The 19,758-nt window shown below is 51.3% G+C and overlaps 1 protein-coding gene across 1 annotated transcript in view; it reads right to left on the reverse strand.

The window, feature by feature from the left end:
* The window catches only part of magixb (MAGI family member, X-linked b), a gene marked incomplete at both ends in the record, with an annotated part of 35,480 nt that overhangs the window by 3,671 nt on the left and 12,051 nt on the right, over positions 1–19,758 (reverse strand). Inside the window, 11 exons of the mRNA XM_084435994.1 lie at positions 106–179; positions 580–780; positions 6,545–7,006; positions 7,108–7,171; positions 7,871–8,456; positions 8,551–9,112; positions 11,237–11,404; positions 12,696–12,766; positions 12,932–13,118; positions 14,209–14,382; positions 15,786–15,905. Of these exons, the coding sequence (XP_084292120.1) occupies positions 106–179; positions 580–780; positions 6,545–7,006; positions 7,108–7,171; positions 7,871–8,456; positions 8,551–9,112; positions 11,237–11,404; positions 12,696–12,766; positions 12,932–13,118; positions 14,209–14,382; positions 15,786–15,905 (2,669 nt within the window). The remainder of the gene's footprint in view (positions 1–105; positions 180–579; positions 781–6,544; positions 7,007–7,107; positions 7,172–7,870; positions 8,457–8,550; positions 9,113–11,236; positions 11,405–12,695; positions 12,767–12,931; positions 13,119–14,208; positions 14,383–15,785; positions 15,906–19,758) is intronic.

Consider the following 19,758-nt stretch of genomic DNA (forward strand, 5'->3'; position numbering starts at 1 on the left):
GGGAGAGGGAGAGAGAGAATACAAGAGAGGGAGAGAGAGAGAGATAGAATGTGACTATGCTAACATGCACTCACTCAATCATACACATAACGGACCGCCTCTCACCTTGGGTCGCGACCTGTGACCTTTCCTGTTCCTGTGATTGGGGTCGTATTCTGCAGACTCGAGGTTGGAGGAGTCTGGGAGAAGAGGGCAGATGAGGTTATGAATGTGGATTTGGTAACAGATATCTGGGAAGTTGAATACAGTTGAGCTGAATCTAATTAATCCGAATACCCACTGAGAGCATGGATGTCTGGATGTATGTACAGTGTGAGCGTGTGTGTGTGTATGTGTGTGTATGTCTGTGTCTGTATGTCTGTGAATGTGTATGTATGCATGTATGTATGTGCGTGTGTGTGTGTATGTCTGTGCCTGTATGTCTGTGAATGTGTATGTATGTATGTATGTATGTATGTATGTATGTATGTATGTATGTATGTATGTATGTGCGCGCGTGTGTGTGTGCGCGTGTGTGTGTGTGTGCGCGTGTGTGTGTGTGTGTGTGTGTGTGCGTGTATGTGTGTGTGTGTGTCTTACAGGTGCTGGGGCGCGGGATGATGGTGAGGCGCAGGGTGTTTCCCGCTCGGCGCAGGATGTGGGCGAGCTCGCGATGGGGCAGGGTGACCACCGGCCGGCCCTCCACCGCCTCCAGCCGGTCACCTGGACGGATCTGACCGCTCCTGGCCGCCGGGCTGCCTCGGCGCACCGTTACGAACCGGTGGGGGAGGAGGGACACGGCTGGAGAGAGGGACAGACAGGGACGTTGAAAGGACGCGCACATTACGACCTTTGCAGTCTCAACTTTTTTTTGATGAGGACATAAAACAGCTTTGTCAACAAAAACTCCCTTCGGCTCATCTCGACAGACTGACACCCTCAACGCTCTGTCCTTTTCCTGGTTTGATACTGAGCGGGGAGCTCTTTTCGATCCGGAGGGTGACTAATAAGCGAGGTCAAATATGAGGAACGCGGAGGAACGCCAACAAAATCGAAATCAGCGGGATAGGAGCCAAAATCTTAAAACAAGTCCTTATTAGAGCTTGGTTGGGTTTTGGCAGTGGGGGGAGGTTGAATAAATCACCACACTTATTAGCCTCTCCCTCCCCCGTCTCCTTGAGATCCTCTCCGTTTCTCCTTTATCTCCCCATCAATCAGGCCACCTCTCTGTTCGCTGACACCCCCGGAACCCGCGCTCTCGGCGCATTGATCCAGTGGGCTGCCCTCAAATACGACCTGTGTCCTAACTCAAGGTTTCTCAACCTCATTTGCGCCATGGATCGGTAGAGACCTGCTGGGATCCACACTGGCCTGGATATGGACGTGAGAACTACTGACATTCTGTACGGTGCGAGAGTCAATCCTCTTTTACCCAGCGTACATTAGCTCCTCTTTATCTAAACAAAGCTAACTCAACATTAACATGCAATTAGCGTACACTGTACACAGACACTCTCTGTCTACGGAAAGAAACCTTGCACACACACCAACCCACACACGCACGCACGCACACACACACACACACATGCTGCATTCCTTAGTTCTTTAACGCTTGTGCTTGCTTCACCATTTTTCTGTGTGGGAAGAGCCATGTTTAGGTTTTCCCAGCCCCTAGCCCTCAACCTCCTCGCACCCTCACTCTCACACTCACTGACGCACACCGAAACGCCCGGGAGAAATCAGAGCGCCGTCCAGGTGACGCACGGCGTCATGGGGGCGTGTTTATGTGTGCGCGTGTCAGAGTGCAGGGAAGCGAGGACTGATGTGGACCAGAGGCCAGTCCGATAACTTCAAGCTGTGCTATAGTTACATAATCTCCACCGTGTCTCAGGGTCTGTATTTTTACTGTAAAATACAAACCGGATTTTAGCCCTGAACTAAAATAAATCACGTCGTATCAAAATCAAACCCAGTACTGTACTGAACATCTCAAAAAAGTCAACAAATATATCTAAATATGCCCACATCCACATCTGGAAATAACTCCACTGGCTTCCTCCTCTCATCAATCTCCACCACTAACCAAAAAATGAAGAGTATTCCTTCAGACATACTTCCCTTCATCTGCCCCCTCCCCCTCCCCCTCATCCTGGCCCCTACACCCCCCAGTCTGGTCCCTCCACACCCAAAGACCCTCTCATAGGGATACCCTGTTCCTTAGTGACAGGTGGGAGTTCCATGTACAGCCTCCTCCAACAGCAAGGCCACAGACCCCCCCCCCCCCCCCCCCGTTTTCCTCCAGATCGCCTTTACTGGGGAAATAAGTGGAATTCCTATTGATTGATTGACTTATTGCGTGATAATTAGGGCCTATGAATCTTGCATGAGCGCTGTGGTGGTGATGACATCGCTACGACCCGGGCTCTGTGTCTCCAGGTCTGGGCAGTATCTGGGTGATCCAGGAAGAGACTGCAATCAGGTCAGATCAAAGCCAAGGCGTTTTCAAATAGCCGATCATACATAAAACATCAGTGATACAAGGTTCACCAATGCGCCCATACGCAAACAGCGAGAAATATTCACAAAACACACACAGACGCACACACACACACACACATACACACACACACTGCATACAGTACTCTCTCTCACACACCCATCCACACACGCACACACACACGCACACACACACACACACACACACACACACACACACACACACACACACACACACACACACACACACTCATGCTTTCTCTCTCTTTCTTTCTTTCTTTCTTTCTTTCTTTCTTTCTTTCTCTCTCTCTTTCTCTCTCTCTCACACACAGACTCATGCTTTTTTTCTCTCTCTCACACACACACAGACACACACACACACACAGATCCAAATACACACAGATCCACAAACACACACACACACAAATAAAAATGGACAGCACGGTATTCTGTGTATTTCCCCCTGGCTCTTCTTGTACTCCTGTCCAGAGTAATCCCACTGAGGTATGCCCAGCTGCCAGAGAACCAGCCAGTCAGCCAGTCAGTCAGCCAGCCAGAGAGCCAGCTAACTAACCAGAGAGCCAGCCAGAGAACCAACCAGAGATCCAGCCAGAGAGCCAGTCAGCCAGAAAGACAGTCAGCCAGCCAGAGAGCCAGAGAACCAGCCAGAGAACCAGCCAGAGAACCAGCCAGAGATCCAGCCAGAGAGCCAGTCAGCCAGAAAGACAGTCAGCCAGCCAGAGATCCAGCCAGAGAGCCAGCCAGAGAGCCAGTCAGCCAGAAAGACAGTCAGCCAGCCAGAGAGCCAGCCAGAGCCACAGAGCCAGCCAGAGAACCAGAGAACCAGCCAGAGAGCCAGTCAGCCAGAAAGACAGTCAGCCAGCCAGAGAGCCAGCCAGAGCCACAGAGCCAGCCAGAGAACCAGAGAACCAGCCAGAGAGCCAGTCAGTCAGCCAGAGAGCCAGTCAGTAAGCTAGAGAACCAGCCAGAGAGCCAGTCAGCCAGAGAGCCAGTCAGCCAGAGAGCCAGTCAGAGAACCAGTCAGAGAACCAGTCAGCCAGAGAACCAGTCAGAGAGCCAGTCAACAAGAGAGCCAGTCAGAGAACCAGTCAGAGAACCAGTCAGCCAGAGAGCCAGGCAGAGAACCAGTCAGAGAACCAGTCAGCCAGAGAGCCAGTCAGAGAACCAGTCAGCCAGAGAGCCAGTCAGCAAGCCAGCCTCTGCTGCGCTGCACTGATCACTGCTCAGCGCCAATAACAGCCCCCCTCCCCTCCGTCGTAAAGCCCTCTGCAGCTCAGACGCAGAGACCCCAGACGGCCACCCTGCAGCCTACACACACACACACACACACACACACACACACACACACACACACACACACACACACACACACACACACACACACACACACACACACACACACAGAGCTCAGCGTGGTATTATTACACACATCACCACAGGGTAAAACCATGATACCTCTACCGGGGGGGTGGGGGGGTTCACTCATCTGCAGTCCCGTCACGTCTCCCCCCCCACAGGAATAGCTGCACGCCTGCTACTGCTAACAGCACAGCAGGTAACAGAAGCTCTAGTTCTCAGCTTATAGCAACAGACACCACTGTTACACCAGCTACTGCACTTAGTTACTACCACTGCCAAGCATACTACTGCACTTAGTTACTACCACTGCCAAGCATACTACTGCACTTAGTTACTACTACTGCCAAGCATACTGTACTACTGCACCTGCCACACTGCGGCGTTGCTGCTAGTTAATACTGCTGTCACCACTTTAACTACAATACCACTTGTAGGATCACAACGGCAAGACAATGGTAGTTGTATCAACTACTCCGGTGCGCGAGTGAGTCTGGGATTATTACTCTGGAGGCAGAATCTCCATATATCCTATGTCCCTGCCGCTACACACGTTAGACGCCGGTTATCATGATGCACCAAACCTCCATCGACTGACGAACACAGCGAAAACAAAGCCCTCATGACACACATCTACAGTACAATAGCGATGTTCTTCCACTTCGTCCACAACGTCACAGTCCCAAGCTATCCTAACAGCCGGTGAGATGAGGGTGACTCGAGCACGCAATTACGTTTGGAGTCCTTCACAGTTTTCAGAGCAGACTGTAGTCTTTCCAACATGGCTCTTCCAATAGCATGCAGAGAGGAGAGAAGGTGTCCTGTATTCCAGTCAGGCGGCCTAAAGATGCTGAGATCCCGAATGGGGAAATGTTCAGTGTAGCGCCTCACTAAAGCATTTCAGAGAGAGGAGGGGGGAGTGAGAGAGAGAGAGAGGGAGAGGGAGAGAGAGAGAGGGGTGGAGGGGAATGGGGGAGAGAGGGGGAGAAGGGGAGAGTGAGAGAGAGAGCGAGAAAGAGAGAGATGGATAGAGGCAGAGAGTGAGGGAAAGAGAGAGAGAGAGAGTGAGGGAGTATTTTAATCTTTTGAGAAACCAGACCGAATCCTTTTACTGCAGAGCAAAGGGGAGAGAGAGAGTGAGAGACAGAGAGAGAGAGAGAGAGAGAGAGAGGAGGGGTGGGAGCTTGCGAGAGAGAGAGAGAGGGAAATAGAGAGAGAGGTATGGAGAAGGAGAGAGACAGAGTGAAAGATGGTTGAGCCGTCAGAGGGGTGAGCTGCAGGGGAGAATGAGGACACGGAGAGACAGAGGGAGCCTCTGTGCTGCATAGAGAGAGGGAGAGATAGAGGGAGAGAGAGAGAGAGAGAGAGAGAGAGAGAGAGAGAGAGAGAGAGGAGACCTACAACCTTAATCTTGCCATGACAACATAAATGCATGTTAGCTCTGCTCATGAAGCAAATTGAAGTGCACAAGAATGGAACAGAGGGAAGCCAATCAGGAGAGAGAGTCTTGGGGGGGGGGGGGGGGGGTAGTTTATCACATGAATGCTGTACCTCGCAATGCTGCCCTGTACACTTAGGCCAAACAGGTAATCAGGTACTGTGTTATTCCCTGTGCCGTCGATGAGGTTTTATGCAGTGACACATGATGCCTGTATGACATCACAGCAGGTTATTGTCCAAAGGTTATTGTGTGTGTGTGAAGCTAGCGCTGGCGCGGTGATTTAGAAAGAGCACCGGCACACACAAAACCTGTGAAGCTCAGCCCTAATAGCCCTGCGTCACAGGCCTTCATTCTGGATAATCTGCCAATTGATTCCATCGATTTCGGTGGAGGGTAGAGCGCACACACACACACACACATACACGCATACACACACACACACACACACAGACACACACACAGACACGCACACATACACACTCTGGCACGCAAACACACATCAATCAATCATGCAGAAGTTCGCTTCTAAGTCTGCACCACATAACACACACACAATATTATAAAACCTGAACACTCACTCACACACACACACACACACACACACACACACACACACACACACACACACACACACACACCATAACATCTTTATGACTTGGGACATAAATTGTCCTCTGTTGTTGCCAACACACATAATGGACCATAAAAATATTGGTGTCATTTTCATATTTCTTTCAGGATAGTACAGTTTGTCATAAGCCCGTAAATATCTCCAAATCCCTGCAGTACTGAAGCTACAGAGACAAAGACAGCCCTTGAAAGAAGTCTCCTATTCTCCCAATCTACAGAATGCAATATGTTACAATAGTAACAGACACCATCGCAGTGATTTCAAGAACAACTCATTTTTGGCTTATTACCGGCCAAATTATACACTTATAGCAAATGGAGCAGCACACAGGATTACATCATTGTGGCCTTGGAGGGTTGTGTGTGTGCATTTGTGTGTGTGTGTGTGTGTGTGTGTGTGACTCATCATGACTAAACCAGTGGCAAGCAGCCATGATGTCCATTTATCTACCTAGAGCTTATCTGAGCAATGTCACCGCAACGGAATTGATCTCAGAACAGAGACGAAGCCTCACCAACACAAGAGCTGATAAAACACCCAGGCAAACAACCGTAATAAAACCAAATGCAATAACACTAAAAATGACATCTGGTCTGCATGACATCGAGTCGTTTTCTCACCCTTGGCGTTCTCGACGTCCTGCGAGGCGATGACGAACCCGAACCCCTCTCCGGGCTTCCTCCTCAGCTCCACGTCGAACCCCTTGGGGGTCCGCGGCGCCCGGCCGGCTCCGCCCCCTTGCGCCGGCCCGGGGCCCACCGCCGCCCCGCCGTCCACCTCGTCCTCCAGGCCCATGCTCTGCCAGTCCCTGGGCGCCATGGTGAGCGTGACGGGCACCGACTCCAGGAAGCTGGTGCTCTGGACGAGGGAGGAGGAGGGGGGGCGCACTGGCCGGGGGGAGGAGGAAGGGGGAGGGGGGGAGGCGGCGGAGGAGGCCGAGGTGACGGAGGAGCGGGGGACTGGCCTGGCGCCGTTGGCGGGCGGGGAGGGGTTGTCGGAGGGCACGGGCGGCGGAGGGGGGTGGAGGAGAGGCGGGGGGAGCCTCCGGGCGGAGTTGGGGGAGACGGAGGAGCGGTAGACGCCTGGGAAACGGAGAACAGATTTCTTTGAGGGTGGGGCGGGTCATTTATCATCAACAAACTGTAGGGAAAGCGTGCAGGGAATATCGATAAACGGTCCTCACCCCCTCTGTAAACCAATAAAACCACCTCCCCTTGCTTGGTGTGTTCCTGAAGAACTCTTTGTACCTGGAGGGACAACAAAGAGACAACGGTGATGCCGAAAGTTGACTGCTGAGTCGTTTTGATGACGCCGCACCAAGGTTATAATAGTTTTTATTTTTTCATTAGTTTTTATTTTTATAACTTTTTGTTTTCAATTTCAGTTTAGTTTTAATTTGTTTTTAAAGTGGGTTTGCTAGTTTAGATTTATTTTTTTGAAAATAGTATATATACTAGTTTTAGTTTAGTTTTTATTAGTTTCAGTATTAGTTTTAGTTTTTCTTTCTTCTGCGCTAGCCTTGTGAGACTATCCTGAACTCGTGAACTCATGTTGTGTCACTCCATGTGAAACAAACCATCTGGTGCACGTCAGGCTACTTCTGCGCAGGGGCACAGCAAAAAAAAGAAAAGAAAGGAGGATAGATTTCATATCCACCCAAAATTACTAGGCTTATGTATAAAATGAAAAAGACTAAAACTAAAGACATTTTCTCAATAATTATAGTTTATTTTAGTTAGTTCTGTAAACACACAATACAGTTTTAGTTAGTTAATGTTTTTTTGCAAAGCCTTTGCAAAGTTTTTATTTTTATTTCAGTTAACTAAAATGTTTTTTCACACCTAGTTTTAATTTTTTAGTTCTTTTTCGTTAACTATAATAACCTTGCTCCTCACGCTGCGTCTTAGTTTTAACCCTCCTAAACTCTCTTCCGGCACCTTCCACACCTGTGCGAAGCTGAGACTCTGGACGTCAGCTCCATTGATCTTGACGATGGCGTCGCCCGGCTGCAGGGACGAGCACTGTCTCCGGTCCCACACCCGCTTGACCACGGCCAGCTGCCCCCCATGGCCCCCTGCGGTCACGCTGAAGCCCAGCCCCCTGCCCCCCTCGCTCTGGGCCAGGGCGACCGGCACCAGCTCGCCCCCGCCGCCCCCAACCCCGCCCCCCGCCCCGCTGCCCAGACTCATCGCCCCCGGCGACGACATGCTGCTGGGGCTGGCGCTGGCGCTGCCGCTGGTCGCGTTGCCGTGGAAGCCGTTGTTGAAGTTGAAGACGCGTCGCTGGGGGCTGTCGGGGGTGGGCGGTCTGAGCAGGGAGGCCCGGGGGGGTCTGATGAGGCGGGGGTACACCCCTCCTCCACCCGGTCCCCCAGGGGAGGAGGAGGAGGGCCTGGCGCGGGGCCGGGGGAGGGGCAGGCCGGACGCCGGGAGCGTGCAGGTGGACAGGTCGCTCTCCGAGGACTTGCGGTTACCGTAGTGCTGCTGGGGCGCCGACAGGGAGTTGTTGTTGTGGTTGCGGATCATGGACGCCCTGCGGAGACGGGAAAGTGGTATCACGTTAAGAGAGACCTGCGAAAGAGATTAAGATACCAGTGCGTGTGCGTGTGTGTGTGTGTGTGTGCTACCTGTGAGAGCCGATGGCGGAGACCACCTCGCTGTCGCTCTGGCAGCCCAGCGCGGCATCGGCGGGCTGCAGCCTGGCGAGGCCCCTCAGCGAGCGGGGCGGGCGCGAGGGGCCCGGTGAGGGCGGCACCACGGAGCTGGAGCGCCGGTAGGAGGGCGGGGGCAGCCGGCGGGGCGGGGGCGCCGCCGTGTAGGAGGTGCTGTTCCCGTTGGCGTCTAACCCTGGCCCCGCCCCCGGACCCAGGTACCCCCCGTCGTAGCGGGGCGGCCCCCCGTTGAGGTTGAGGTACGCGGCCGAGGCGTGCGGCGAGGAGGGCGGGGGGAGGAGCAGAGGCAGGCGCTGGCGTAGGGGCTGGGTGGTGGTGGGGGGGGTGTCCCTGCCCGGGTCCGCCAGCCGGGAAGGGGGCCTCTTGGGGCAGCCGTCGGGGTTGTAGAGCATGGGGTAGCCCCTCCGGACCACCACGTCCACGCTGTGGCCCACGGGCACGGCCTGGAGCATCTCCACCACCTCCCTGTGGGACATGCCCAGCATGCAGGTGTCACCGATGTACACCAGGAGGTCCGCTGGCGGGGCGGAGAGAGGGAGACAGGTGTAAAACCCACAGCCGTTTGGAACCCGAGTGAAGCGCTTTGAATTTCTGAAACCTACCTTTCAACCACATCTAGTAGAGCACTCTTTTGTTTCATTTTGTTTTTCGTTTTTCAATTATGCACATGCACACATGTACTCACATGTATACATATAGCCCCGCCAAACAGCGAGCAATCATACCTGATCAAAACAACATCAAAACAAAACAAAACAAAACATCCCAAAGGGAGCACAAACAAACGGCATAAAACACAAGAACCGCTCAAAAAGAGCTTCTTTTCTGGACCTGGGTCCCCCCTAAAGCCCCCCCCCCCCACCCCCCAACCCAGCCCTCCCCTGCCCGAGAAAAACCCTCCAAGTGGTCTAGTAGAGCACTCTGAAAAAAACTCATTTTATATAAGAGGGACAATCCTGGTAGTACTTCTTGAAGAGGTGAGTTTTGAACCTATTAAGAAATATGAGCAGTCCTGATGTCGGTGGGAAATTCACTGTGTGGCCAGGACAGAACAGAGCAGACATCATGTCACTACCTCAAACCTCCTTCCATCTACCTGTAGCAGTTAACAGGAAAATATATACCTGCACCAGTTTGTGTATATACAGTGTATGTGTACACCTAGACCCTCATATATTTGCCATTTGTCTCCTTCTTCCTCTTACTCCACTCGGCCCCGACCCAGTGCTGCTATAATTATCCCTGCTTCTATGTTCCTTTTATGTCGATTTTTATGTGAAGCACAGTGCATGTACTTTGAGAGCACTTTAAGATGCATTTTTTTGTATGAAAGTTTGATTTATATTATTTCCGGAGAGCTTTGAGGTTAATGTAGTACATAAATGATATACACATAAATTATATCTGTGTACTCCATTTGTGTATTCTTTGTGGGCGGGGGGCTCTAGTCCAGGCTCCTAATCCCTCACTAAGCCAGCCTATTATCAGATATGAAGTGGAAGGCTTGCTAAGGAGAAATGGTAAATGGACTGCACTTACTGTATTGTACTGTACTGTATATAGCGCTTTTATCCAAAGTGCTTTACAATGAAGACCACTCATTCACCCATTCACACACACATTTACACACCGATGGCGGCAGCTACCATGGAAGGTGCTAGCCTGCTCATAGGGAGTGTCCTTGCCCAAGGACACTTTGACATGTCGTCAGGAGGAGCTGGGATTCGAACCGCCGACCCTACGATCTTTGGACGACCTGTACCTCGACATCCTGAGCTACAGTTCAGGTGCCCCTGTGCTCTGGGTGGCTGGCTGAGACACCATCTGCATGCATGGGTGTTTGTGTGTGTGTGTGTGTGTGTGTGTGTGTGTGTGTGTGTGTGTGTGCGTGCGTGTGCATAAGTGCGCACATGTATGTGACTGTATGCGAGGATAGCTAGATTATAATTTCCTGGCCATTAGGATTATGGATTGATTGAGATATACGGTAGACAGATCAGAAAATCCCCTCACTGTAATCCCAGAAGGAAAGGAGAGACACACAGAGAGAGAGAGAGAGAGAGAGAGAGAGAGGTAGATGAGAGGTAGATGTGAAGTAATATGTGAGAATGTTTGGGATATAGAGAGGGGTATTGGGTTATTTGATAGTCATGGGTGGTTTGTAGCAGACATGAAAAAACAGGTACATGTAGAGGATGATGCCAACCTGATCATTGATCATATCTCTGTCCTCACCTGACAATATGCAATAAACACGTCAGTGTGTACCTAACAACAGTTCACGGGCTGCTAAGGACAACGACTTTCCATGGAAACATCCGTCTCTAGGATCCCCAAAACCCACAGTTAAACTGTCACCAGCTCAAGACCAAGACACCAATTATACCCGCGTACTGTAATCTGTGTAATTGACAGTTCATCTTTGTTAATGCCTTGCTTGATTTTATGCTCTGTTTCCCAACGTAAAGTGTCTTTAAGTGTCATGAAAAGTGCTATACAAATTGCATTATCATTATTATTATTACATTTTTCTGCAGTCCTTTTTCATACCGTTCATGAAAAAGAGAACTCACGGTTTCAAGAGGCGATCTCAGATGACATGAATACAGTGTACCAGGGGTCCTGTCCCGGTCCGTCCTACCTGTGTTGAGAGCCGACGGCCCCCCCGGAGTGACGCTGTAGACCTGGAGGAACTCCCTGGGTCTGCTGCCCCCCACGATGTTGAACCCGAAGCCCCTGGAGCCCTTGGAGATGCGCGTGTGGACAGAGAATCCGCGCAGCTCCCCTGGCTGGTCTGTGAACCCTGGCACTGCCACTGAGAGAGAGAGAGACAGAGAGGGACGGAGAGAGAGAGAGAGAGAGAGAGAGGGACAGAGAGAGAGAGAGAGAGAGAGGGACAGAGAGAGAGAGAGAGAGAGGGACAGAGAGATAGAGAGAGAGACAGAGAGGGACAGAGAGAGAGAGAGAGAGAGGGACAGAGAGAGAGAGAGAGGGGGACAGAGAGAGAGAGAGAGAGGGGGACAGAGAGAGAGAGAGAGAGGGACAGAGAGAGGGACAGAGAGATAGAGAGCGAGACAGAGAGGGACAGAGAGAGAGGGACAGAGATAGAGAGAGAGAGAGAAGGAGAGGCTCACCACAGGAAGAGAGACTACATGGCTTTGTGCAATCCAGAATCCTCAGGGAATGACGGTTACTATGTCATGTTGTGAGTGAGACAGACGAGTAGAGAGACAGATGAAGTTAGTTGACTCTCTCGTGTGCATGGATGTGTGTGTGAGAACGCTCCAAATACACACAGATCCACAAACCTGTGTCTCCAGGTTTTTAGGACCGAGGAGCGAGAGACACACACGACAACAAATCACCAGATGGCACTTCAGAGCGAAACATTTAGAGAAATAAATAGAACTAATGTAGGCAAAGTGTTTTTTCCTGTCATAATGGCTCCTTCAAAATCCAAGCCTCTCATTAAGGAAATCCATTCTGCATCGTGATCTGCATCACCTCCTGCTGGCCAAAATAGTGAACTGCAGCTCACAGAGGAGGGCCTGGAGACAGTGGCATTAGGGCAGACGAGGGACAAACATACCCTGTACTTCTTTTATCTGTGTGTGTATCACATAACAGAATGATGATAAGACAGTAGCCAGCCACATGCCCAACATAAGCCCTCTTATGTCTGTGGGCAGGATGGGTGGCACAGCGCTGGCTGTTCCGGCCTTAATCACTACACATGTTAATTCAACTAGAGGCTTGTTTCGTTGATTTGACGGTCTGTTAACGTTCGCCTACTGTGTCTGGAGTTTCTAGCTAACTAATGTGGTTACAGTCAGGCTTCATTAAGCTGTGTGACGGTTAAGTGCTTCAACGGTATTTCTATAATTATGCAAAGAGAGAGTGAGAGAGAGAGAGAGAGAGAGAGAGAGAGAGAGAGAGAGAGAAAGTCGGAGAGACAGAGAAGAGAGAGAAACAAAGAGAGAGAAAGAGAGACAGGAAGAGGAAGAGAGAGCAACAGAGCAAGAGAAAGAGAGGAAGAGAGAGATAGATAGATAGAGAGAGAGAGAGAGAGAGAGAGAGAGAGAGAGAGAGAGTGTACTTACATTCGTTTTTGTCCACAGACTCTCTCCTCTGGGCTGGAGGACCCTGCCAGCTGGTGGTCTGTGAGTGGTGGCTGAAAGGCAGAGAATGCGCCTCCTCAGACTCAACAATGGGACCCGTCACGCCAGTCATCTCAGCGCGCTCCAAAACAGACAGAGGGAAGCTAATCATGGACCACTTACGCCCACTAGTATCACAGCTATCTAGAGCCGTCGTGTCAGCTCGCGGTGAGACTCACTCTATGTAGTAAGGTTCCCCTGAGTCGCTGAAGGCCACCTCCCAGTTCTCGGGCATCGCTGCCCACGCCCTGGCGCTGCCGCTGCCCCCGTTCTCCACGGCGCCGCCGTCCCCCCCGCGGGGGCCCCAGGGGGGGCTGGGGGAAGGCAGGGGCGCGGGAGGGGCACTGCTGACGCCCGCAGATCCCCCTGGAACAGCAGGGGGGAGATGAGCAGCGGTAAGCAGATCATTGATTGTAGGTTGATCCAGTTGCAATTCTGAACATTGGCTCCCTCTAATCAGAGTTTGTGACTACCTCTGAATCTTAATTTCCTAGATGCTAACGAGAAAAGTAGTTTGGTGTTTTTTTTCCACAGGGATAGCTTGCTCTCTCCCCCTCGTGAGCTTGGCGACGTCACCTCCGGCACGCCGCTCCGCCGTGGGGGCGAGGGAGAGGGGCGCGTCCCGCGGTACGAGCCGCACGAAAACAAGCATAGTGTTTTCCCCCCCGACTGTCCTTGTGCCTGTCCTCTGGTTCGCTAGTTCTCTGACTCTGGGGGCGTGTGTGTACTGTACTGTACTGTACTGTGGGTGGTGGGAAGGGTCCGGCTGCACATGCAGAGCTGCAGAGCTACAGATGACTCAGCAGAGGTCAGGACCACGGACAGCTCCCTCAAACACGCTGCATGTACCTGCCTCAGCATCCGCCCCCGCCTCTCTTCCTCCCTCCTCCCCTGCCTCCCTCCCTCCACAGGCAGCAGGCTGACCCTCCACTGGCCGCGGCCCCATCGATCTCCGGGCCGCGGCCCCCCTGGGTAGACTGGAGCATACTAATCATGCTAATGATTGATTCATCGGGGTGTCAGTAGTTGGAAGACTGCGGAACAATGCGGTCTTAAACAGCCGGACCGCCCACTATGCACCAATGTACGCCTACCGCCTACCGTAGACCTTATGATCGAGTTAAGGGGCGATCACACCTGGAAAAGATGCCAGAAACGCGGACGCTTCGAAGACGCTCGAACGCTTGGGCCAAATATGACGATGACGAAATGACGCTTCTCGCATCTGACGCTCAAAAGTTGAAAATAGTTCAACTCTTTTGTTTTATTCAGCGTCTACAAACGCGCGTCAAAACTGACGCGCCTGCAAGAAAAGACGCTTAAAAGACGCCCGGCGAAAAAAGACACCGAAACGCCAGACAGACGCGCCGTATCATAGGAAATCAATGGTTTTACTAGCGTCTCGTTTCTAGCGTCTTTCCCAAGTGTGATCGCCCCCTGTCTGCGGGACACCTGCCTGACAGGCCCGAGTCGTCCTCGCTGACGTCGCCCTCCTCGCCCGGCTTCTCCAGGTTGCTGAGGGACTTGCTGCGCGTGCGGAAGTTCCGGAGCAGGTTGCGGTGCTCCTGGTAGGTGATGGGTGGGCTCTCCGGGCCGATGTGGACCGGCCGGGGGGTGCCGTAGTAGTTCCCTGTTAGACCACCGGGGGGGGGAAGGGGAAACCGCGTGAGATTTGCGAGACGTGAGGCATTTGAAATTCCAGGGTGTGAAACGCCCTACCTTTTGCAAATTAAATCGATTCAACGATTCGTCACCCGATTCTCAGCAGCTAAGTGCAGTCAGCCGCTAACCTGACGCACGCCATATGGTTTGTTTCACACGACAGTCTGGGAAAGCTTCGTTGCAAACTGTCTGGAAAGAGACAGGCACTTTCAGAACTACTAGGTGATTGGATGAACCCCGTCTATCACGGGTAAATCTAATTCTTACTGAAGCCAGTTGGGAGAAAAGTGAAAACATATTTTCTGCAGAGAAAAGCCCTCAGTGTCGTCCTTTGCTTTTCTTTCATTGAAGAAATACTCTCCAGTTCAGATAATGCTATAATAACAGCATCTACGCTGACCTCTGCCATCGTTGTTTTGTGAACAGTTGCTCACACCTAAACCCCGCCCGGCGTAGCTGCTGGTAATTTCCTCAGAGCGCTGATTGACCGATCGCTTTCTGATCGTGCACAAACGGATCTCTATCGAGCTTTGCCAGACTGATGTGCGGAATGAAACAACGTTAGCCCGCGAGATCAGGATGGTCTCACAAGACTAATAAACAGTGGCATTGTTGAAAAACATGGTTAGAATCTAGTTTAAAGGAACAGATTCTACACCACATCTGAAATGACATGCATGGCTCATGGCAGGTTGATATCCATAGGTGTTCCTGTACTATAGGCCTACACTCATATAAGCAGCCTAGGAACATTATCATTCACCCTTGGGATTTGTAAAGAGCAGTCTATTTTCTCCATCCTCTGCCCTGGCATGGAGAGAACAGATCCAATCCGCTTCCTTTCCTCCCGTAGCCATGGAGACCAGGGTTGGGGGGCAAACATTAGTTCTGCTGAACCTCGTCAAGGTTGCCGACATGATCCTGCTCCCCAGGCTAGCTGCTTATTCTCCTGATTGCTTCACTGTAGCAAACCCGTCAGTCAATGTCACACACAAGCCAAGGTGACGATGACATTTATTGTGCCCATTAAACTCCTATGAATTATGGATGCTAATCTGTCGGAGTCTTTTAATCAGAGCCGGCGTTCTCTCTTCTGTGGCGTGGGGGGGAGGCCTGTCCCACACCTGATGTCGTTAACATGCATAAAGACTGAGTACAGCCTCTTGAAAGATGTTGTTCATATGTCGCCATTTGAGTCTCAATGTCATGCCCATAGCCTGGTACAATATGTGCATATTTTTCTTCAGCGTTTCCATCATTTTTGGCAGTGGTTCAACTACAATCGATTTGTGGGATAGCGTACCCTTGTGGATAGCGGTCGGGTCGCTAGTGAGGGATTGTGGGTCAACGCTGACAGGAGGCTCTGCTCACCTTTGAACTTGCCGCTCTCCAGCAGAGCCCCCGACTCCTCCAGGGAGAAGAACTCCTCCACGGACACAAAGTTGTAGTCCACCCCGGGGATCTCCCCGTCACGCGGCCGTCTGGTCGTGCCTGGAGGGGAGGCGGTCAAAGAGAGCGCCACATCGTTACCACAAGAGTAGTCTGACTCAACGGATGGAGGTTTTGAACTGAATTGAATCCAGACAGACCTGTCTCCAGCGCTGGCACACTGCAAACGAAGTGTGGAGACAGGTCTGGCTATGCGAGACTACCACTAGAGCCACTGTGGTGCCACTGCCACAGATAGCTGAAAAATCTCCAGGGCCTATGTTATACCCTACAACTTAAAAAGCAACCTTTTCTGGGTTCAGTGTTGCAAGTTAATAAAGCTGTAAGACAAACTGCGTTGGGTATGTGTTAAAGGTCATGTGGCAAATGGCCTTTTCTTTCACAGTGACAAGCAAGCCATATTAGTGTAAGCCTGCGTGGTGCATGTAAATCATCCAGGCAAACCTAAACAATGCTGACTGGAGCATACTAATCTTGAATTGAGCCAATTCCTATAACAAAATAAAAAAACAGCCATCAAAAATGAAGGTCAAATCTCTGTCCTTCTCCTCGAGGGCCACATATCATGACAGAGGGGGGACAGTAGGACATCGTCACACCCAGTTACTCCGGAGAACCTATGATTAATGCACTGCTGTCTCAGGAGCAGCACTCGCAGTCAGGCACACGCACACACACGGACACACACACACACACACACACACACACACGCACACACGCACACACACACACACACACATCGCTTCCGTCTTTCACACACAAATACCAAGACACACCGAAAGTACAAAACTACCTGCGTGATCCCTTCTCCCCCAAGTCTGTTTAAGCGCCCAATCAGGAATCAGCAACAGGAAACGAGACCCCGTCCCTCTAATTAAAGAGAGAAACCTCCTGACGGCCTCTCTGACGTGTACGTCGTTCCTCTTCTGCTCCCCTCGGGCACCCCCGTATCCCTAATGCCACTACTGAGGGAGGCAGGGCCTCATTACCCAGCAGCCTCCTCTAAAGATATATACGGCATGTCAGCAGGAGACAGACTGGATTATTGACATCTTCCTCTCCGTGACTTTCCCCTCAGGCGCCGCACGCACCCCAGGTCCCACCAGGGAGAGGAGGAGGCCGGGTCACGGGGAGTAATTACACCGAGCTTCTTATCAACACCCGAGAGCTGCCAGTCAAGACGCCAGGCCTCACGGACGGACGGACCTGATCCCTACGATGGGGGGTGGGGGGGGGTGGCGGGGGGGGGTGGGGGAGCTGCCATTTTGTATGATACACACTCGTTTGTCTCCTTTCTCTGAGTCACGCAGGACGCGCTTAGACAAACTTTTGTCCCTTTTGCTGTCCCTGTCTCCTTGACTTTGACGTGGGCACAGACACACACACACATGCAGGCACACACACTAAAACACTGGGCATGTAATGATGCAGACGATGTTGCAATGTACCATCCTCCACGCGAAAGGTTCATCGTGTGCATCTGTATACAGTATAATGCTGTTATAATATTTGTGGTAAATCTTTAGAAAGATTAAGCTGCCCCTCCTTCCCCTCCTCCCCCTTGGCACAAACACACGCCTGCTTTTAATTTGATTCTGCTTCTGAATTATTGATAAATGTCCTGCCTTAACTCAATTCTGTTATTTACATGTACATTTTATATTCCCTGTACTTACAGTATTGAGTGTGGTTTCCTGCCAGAGTCATAATGCAAATGGAATGCACACTGAAAACATTATTGTCTGTTTAAATGGATAAAGGGATTTCAGGGACTATCCCAAACCTCGCCATGATGATAAGACGCACACTCATTAGTCCTTTGGTTCTGGATAAAACAAAGACAAGAATACATATGAACACACTCCTCAAAAGAAAATTGCACATTTAATCAGGTCATGTCAGGTTTGTATTTAACCATGACTTTTAGAAAGACAGTATCACCTATATCATATGTAAAACTGCCATACAGGCTATGCTATACATTAATTCTAAACATAACATGGGTGGAAATGCCTTCTCTTAGAAGCCATCTGTTGTGGTTAAGGTATTCTGTCAAAACTACAAAATAGTTAGTTTCTTTGTAAACACATACCGGTTCGGACTGTGACACAGACCTGCATTGCAATGAGTTATGCAAAGCATTGAGGGCTGATCGCATTTATGCAGTTCTGCAGCTGTGTTCTTACAAGCTTAAATTAAATTGATTACACTCAATGGTTTTTACATTTGTACTGTATAAACGTATTCTAGCCCATGAGGTGTGGTGTGGTGGGGCAGCAGGTTCCTGAAGGGGGCGACACTGAGCCACCGTTGAACTGAGCTTCACATCACGTTCCTGTTAAATCCGCCATGGCTGCTGCCTCCCGGGAAAACAGCAAAACAAGACAAAACAAAAAAAAGCTCCATGTATGATAGTTAGTTGCTGACTGGAACTTGCAGCTAGCCTGCTTAGATGTTTTACAAAGTGGGATATAATGTCTTCCAAGTTTGGTCGGGATGATAAACTGTTAATCTCCTGCACTAGTGCAGTCAGGAGAACTGCAGCATCTTACTGTGACATCTCCAGCAGATCATAGGATTACAAAGTCTGGGGGGCGGGAGGGGGGGGCGAGAGAGGGGGGCGGGGGGGGCTTGGCTGTCACTCCAACTTAACATGGAGAGCCAGGAAGTAGAGTCACAACTTAACCACCGCAGCAACAGCCGCTATCGACGTGATGGAGCGATGCAGCTTCTCAAATCCATAAATACCAAGCTATTTATATCAGCGGCGAAGCTGGAACCTCTGCCAGACTAGAGATCAAACACCGATGTCTCTCTATCAGCCAACCCCATCTAATTAGCAAATGGATGGATGAAAGTATTACGGCACACTTGGGAAATATGTTCGCCGCTATCAGTAACCACTGGTGGATGTGTGTGTGTGTGTGTGTGTGTGTGTGTGTGAGTGTGTGTGTGCGCATGTGTTTGTGTGAGAGAGAGTGAGGTGTGGCACTGTTTAGGGTATGTCACACTGTTTGAAAACAGAATGTGTGCCATCTTGTGCCATCTTGGCGTTGTGACTTGTCAAGAGGGGTGGGGGGTGGGGGGGTCCAGTTGGCACATGATGACCTACTTACTAAATGAGGGATTAAGACCAAGTCCACACTGCCACTGGTCAGACTGGGGGTCAGGCTGGGGTTCAGGCTGGGGCCGGGGGTGGTCTGTGACCAGGCCGGCCGGCCGCGTAAGAAACAAGAATAACACAGACAAGACAGCAGCAGCAGCAGCAGGGTAGCACCACAGACCATCTCAGCTCCGCCTCCTCCCTCCCTCCCTCCCTCCCATCATCACGGCCCCCCCCCCTCCCGGTGGGGTCATCTCGTAGTAGGGGATCAGACAGCGACAGATGTATCGTACCGCAACCACGTGTGTTTCCATGTCACGGCTTTTGGTACGACTCAAGATCGCTTGGTTTAAGTGTCATGAAACAAGAGCAGGCCCAAAGAAAAGACAGCGTATGTTGAACGGGAGGACGAGGGGAGGATGTCTGGACAGAGTTACAGACAGGTGGGGGGGGGGTAAGAAAGGGGAGAGACTGCCAATCCGGACGAGCGCAAAGGTGTGCGGCAGTTGCCATGGGGACGCGGAGCGGAATACTCCTGTTCCTGGCGTTTTATGTCGCCTCGTCCTGAGCTGCGGGGGTGAAAATCCCGGGGGAAGACGCCGTGAGTTTTAAACTCGACGCAAAACGTCCGCCACCTGAATACTCAAGACACGCAGGCGTCAGAATCAGCTCCCTGCACCCGGCTGGCAGGCCAACACCAATCAACACCAGGGTGTTCTCATGGTGGTATCCTCGTCTCCTGAAGCGCTCTGTGTGTTAGGAAAAAAGGAACATACCCCAGGAATGGATATA

This window comes from Borostomias antarcticus (genome assembly GCF_949987555.1).
Source record: "Borostomias antarcticus genome assembly, chromosome: 3".
NCBI lineage: Eukaryota > Metazoa > Chordata > Actinopteri > Stomiiformes > Stomiidae > Borostomias > Borostomias antarcticus.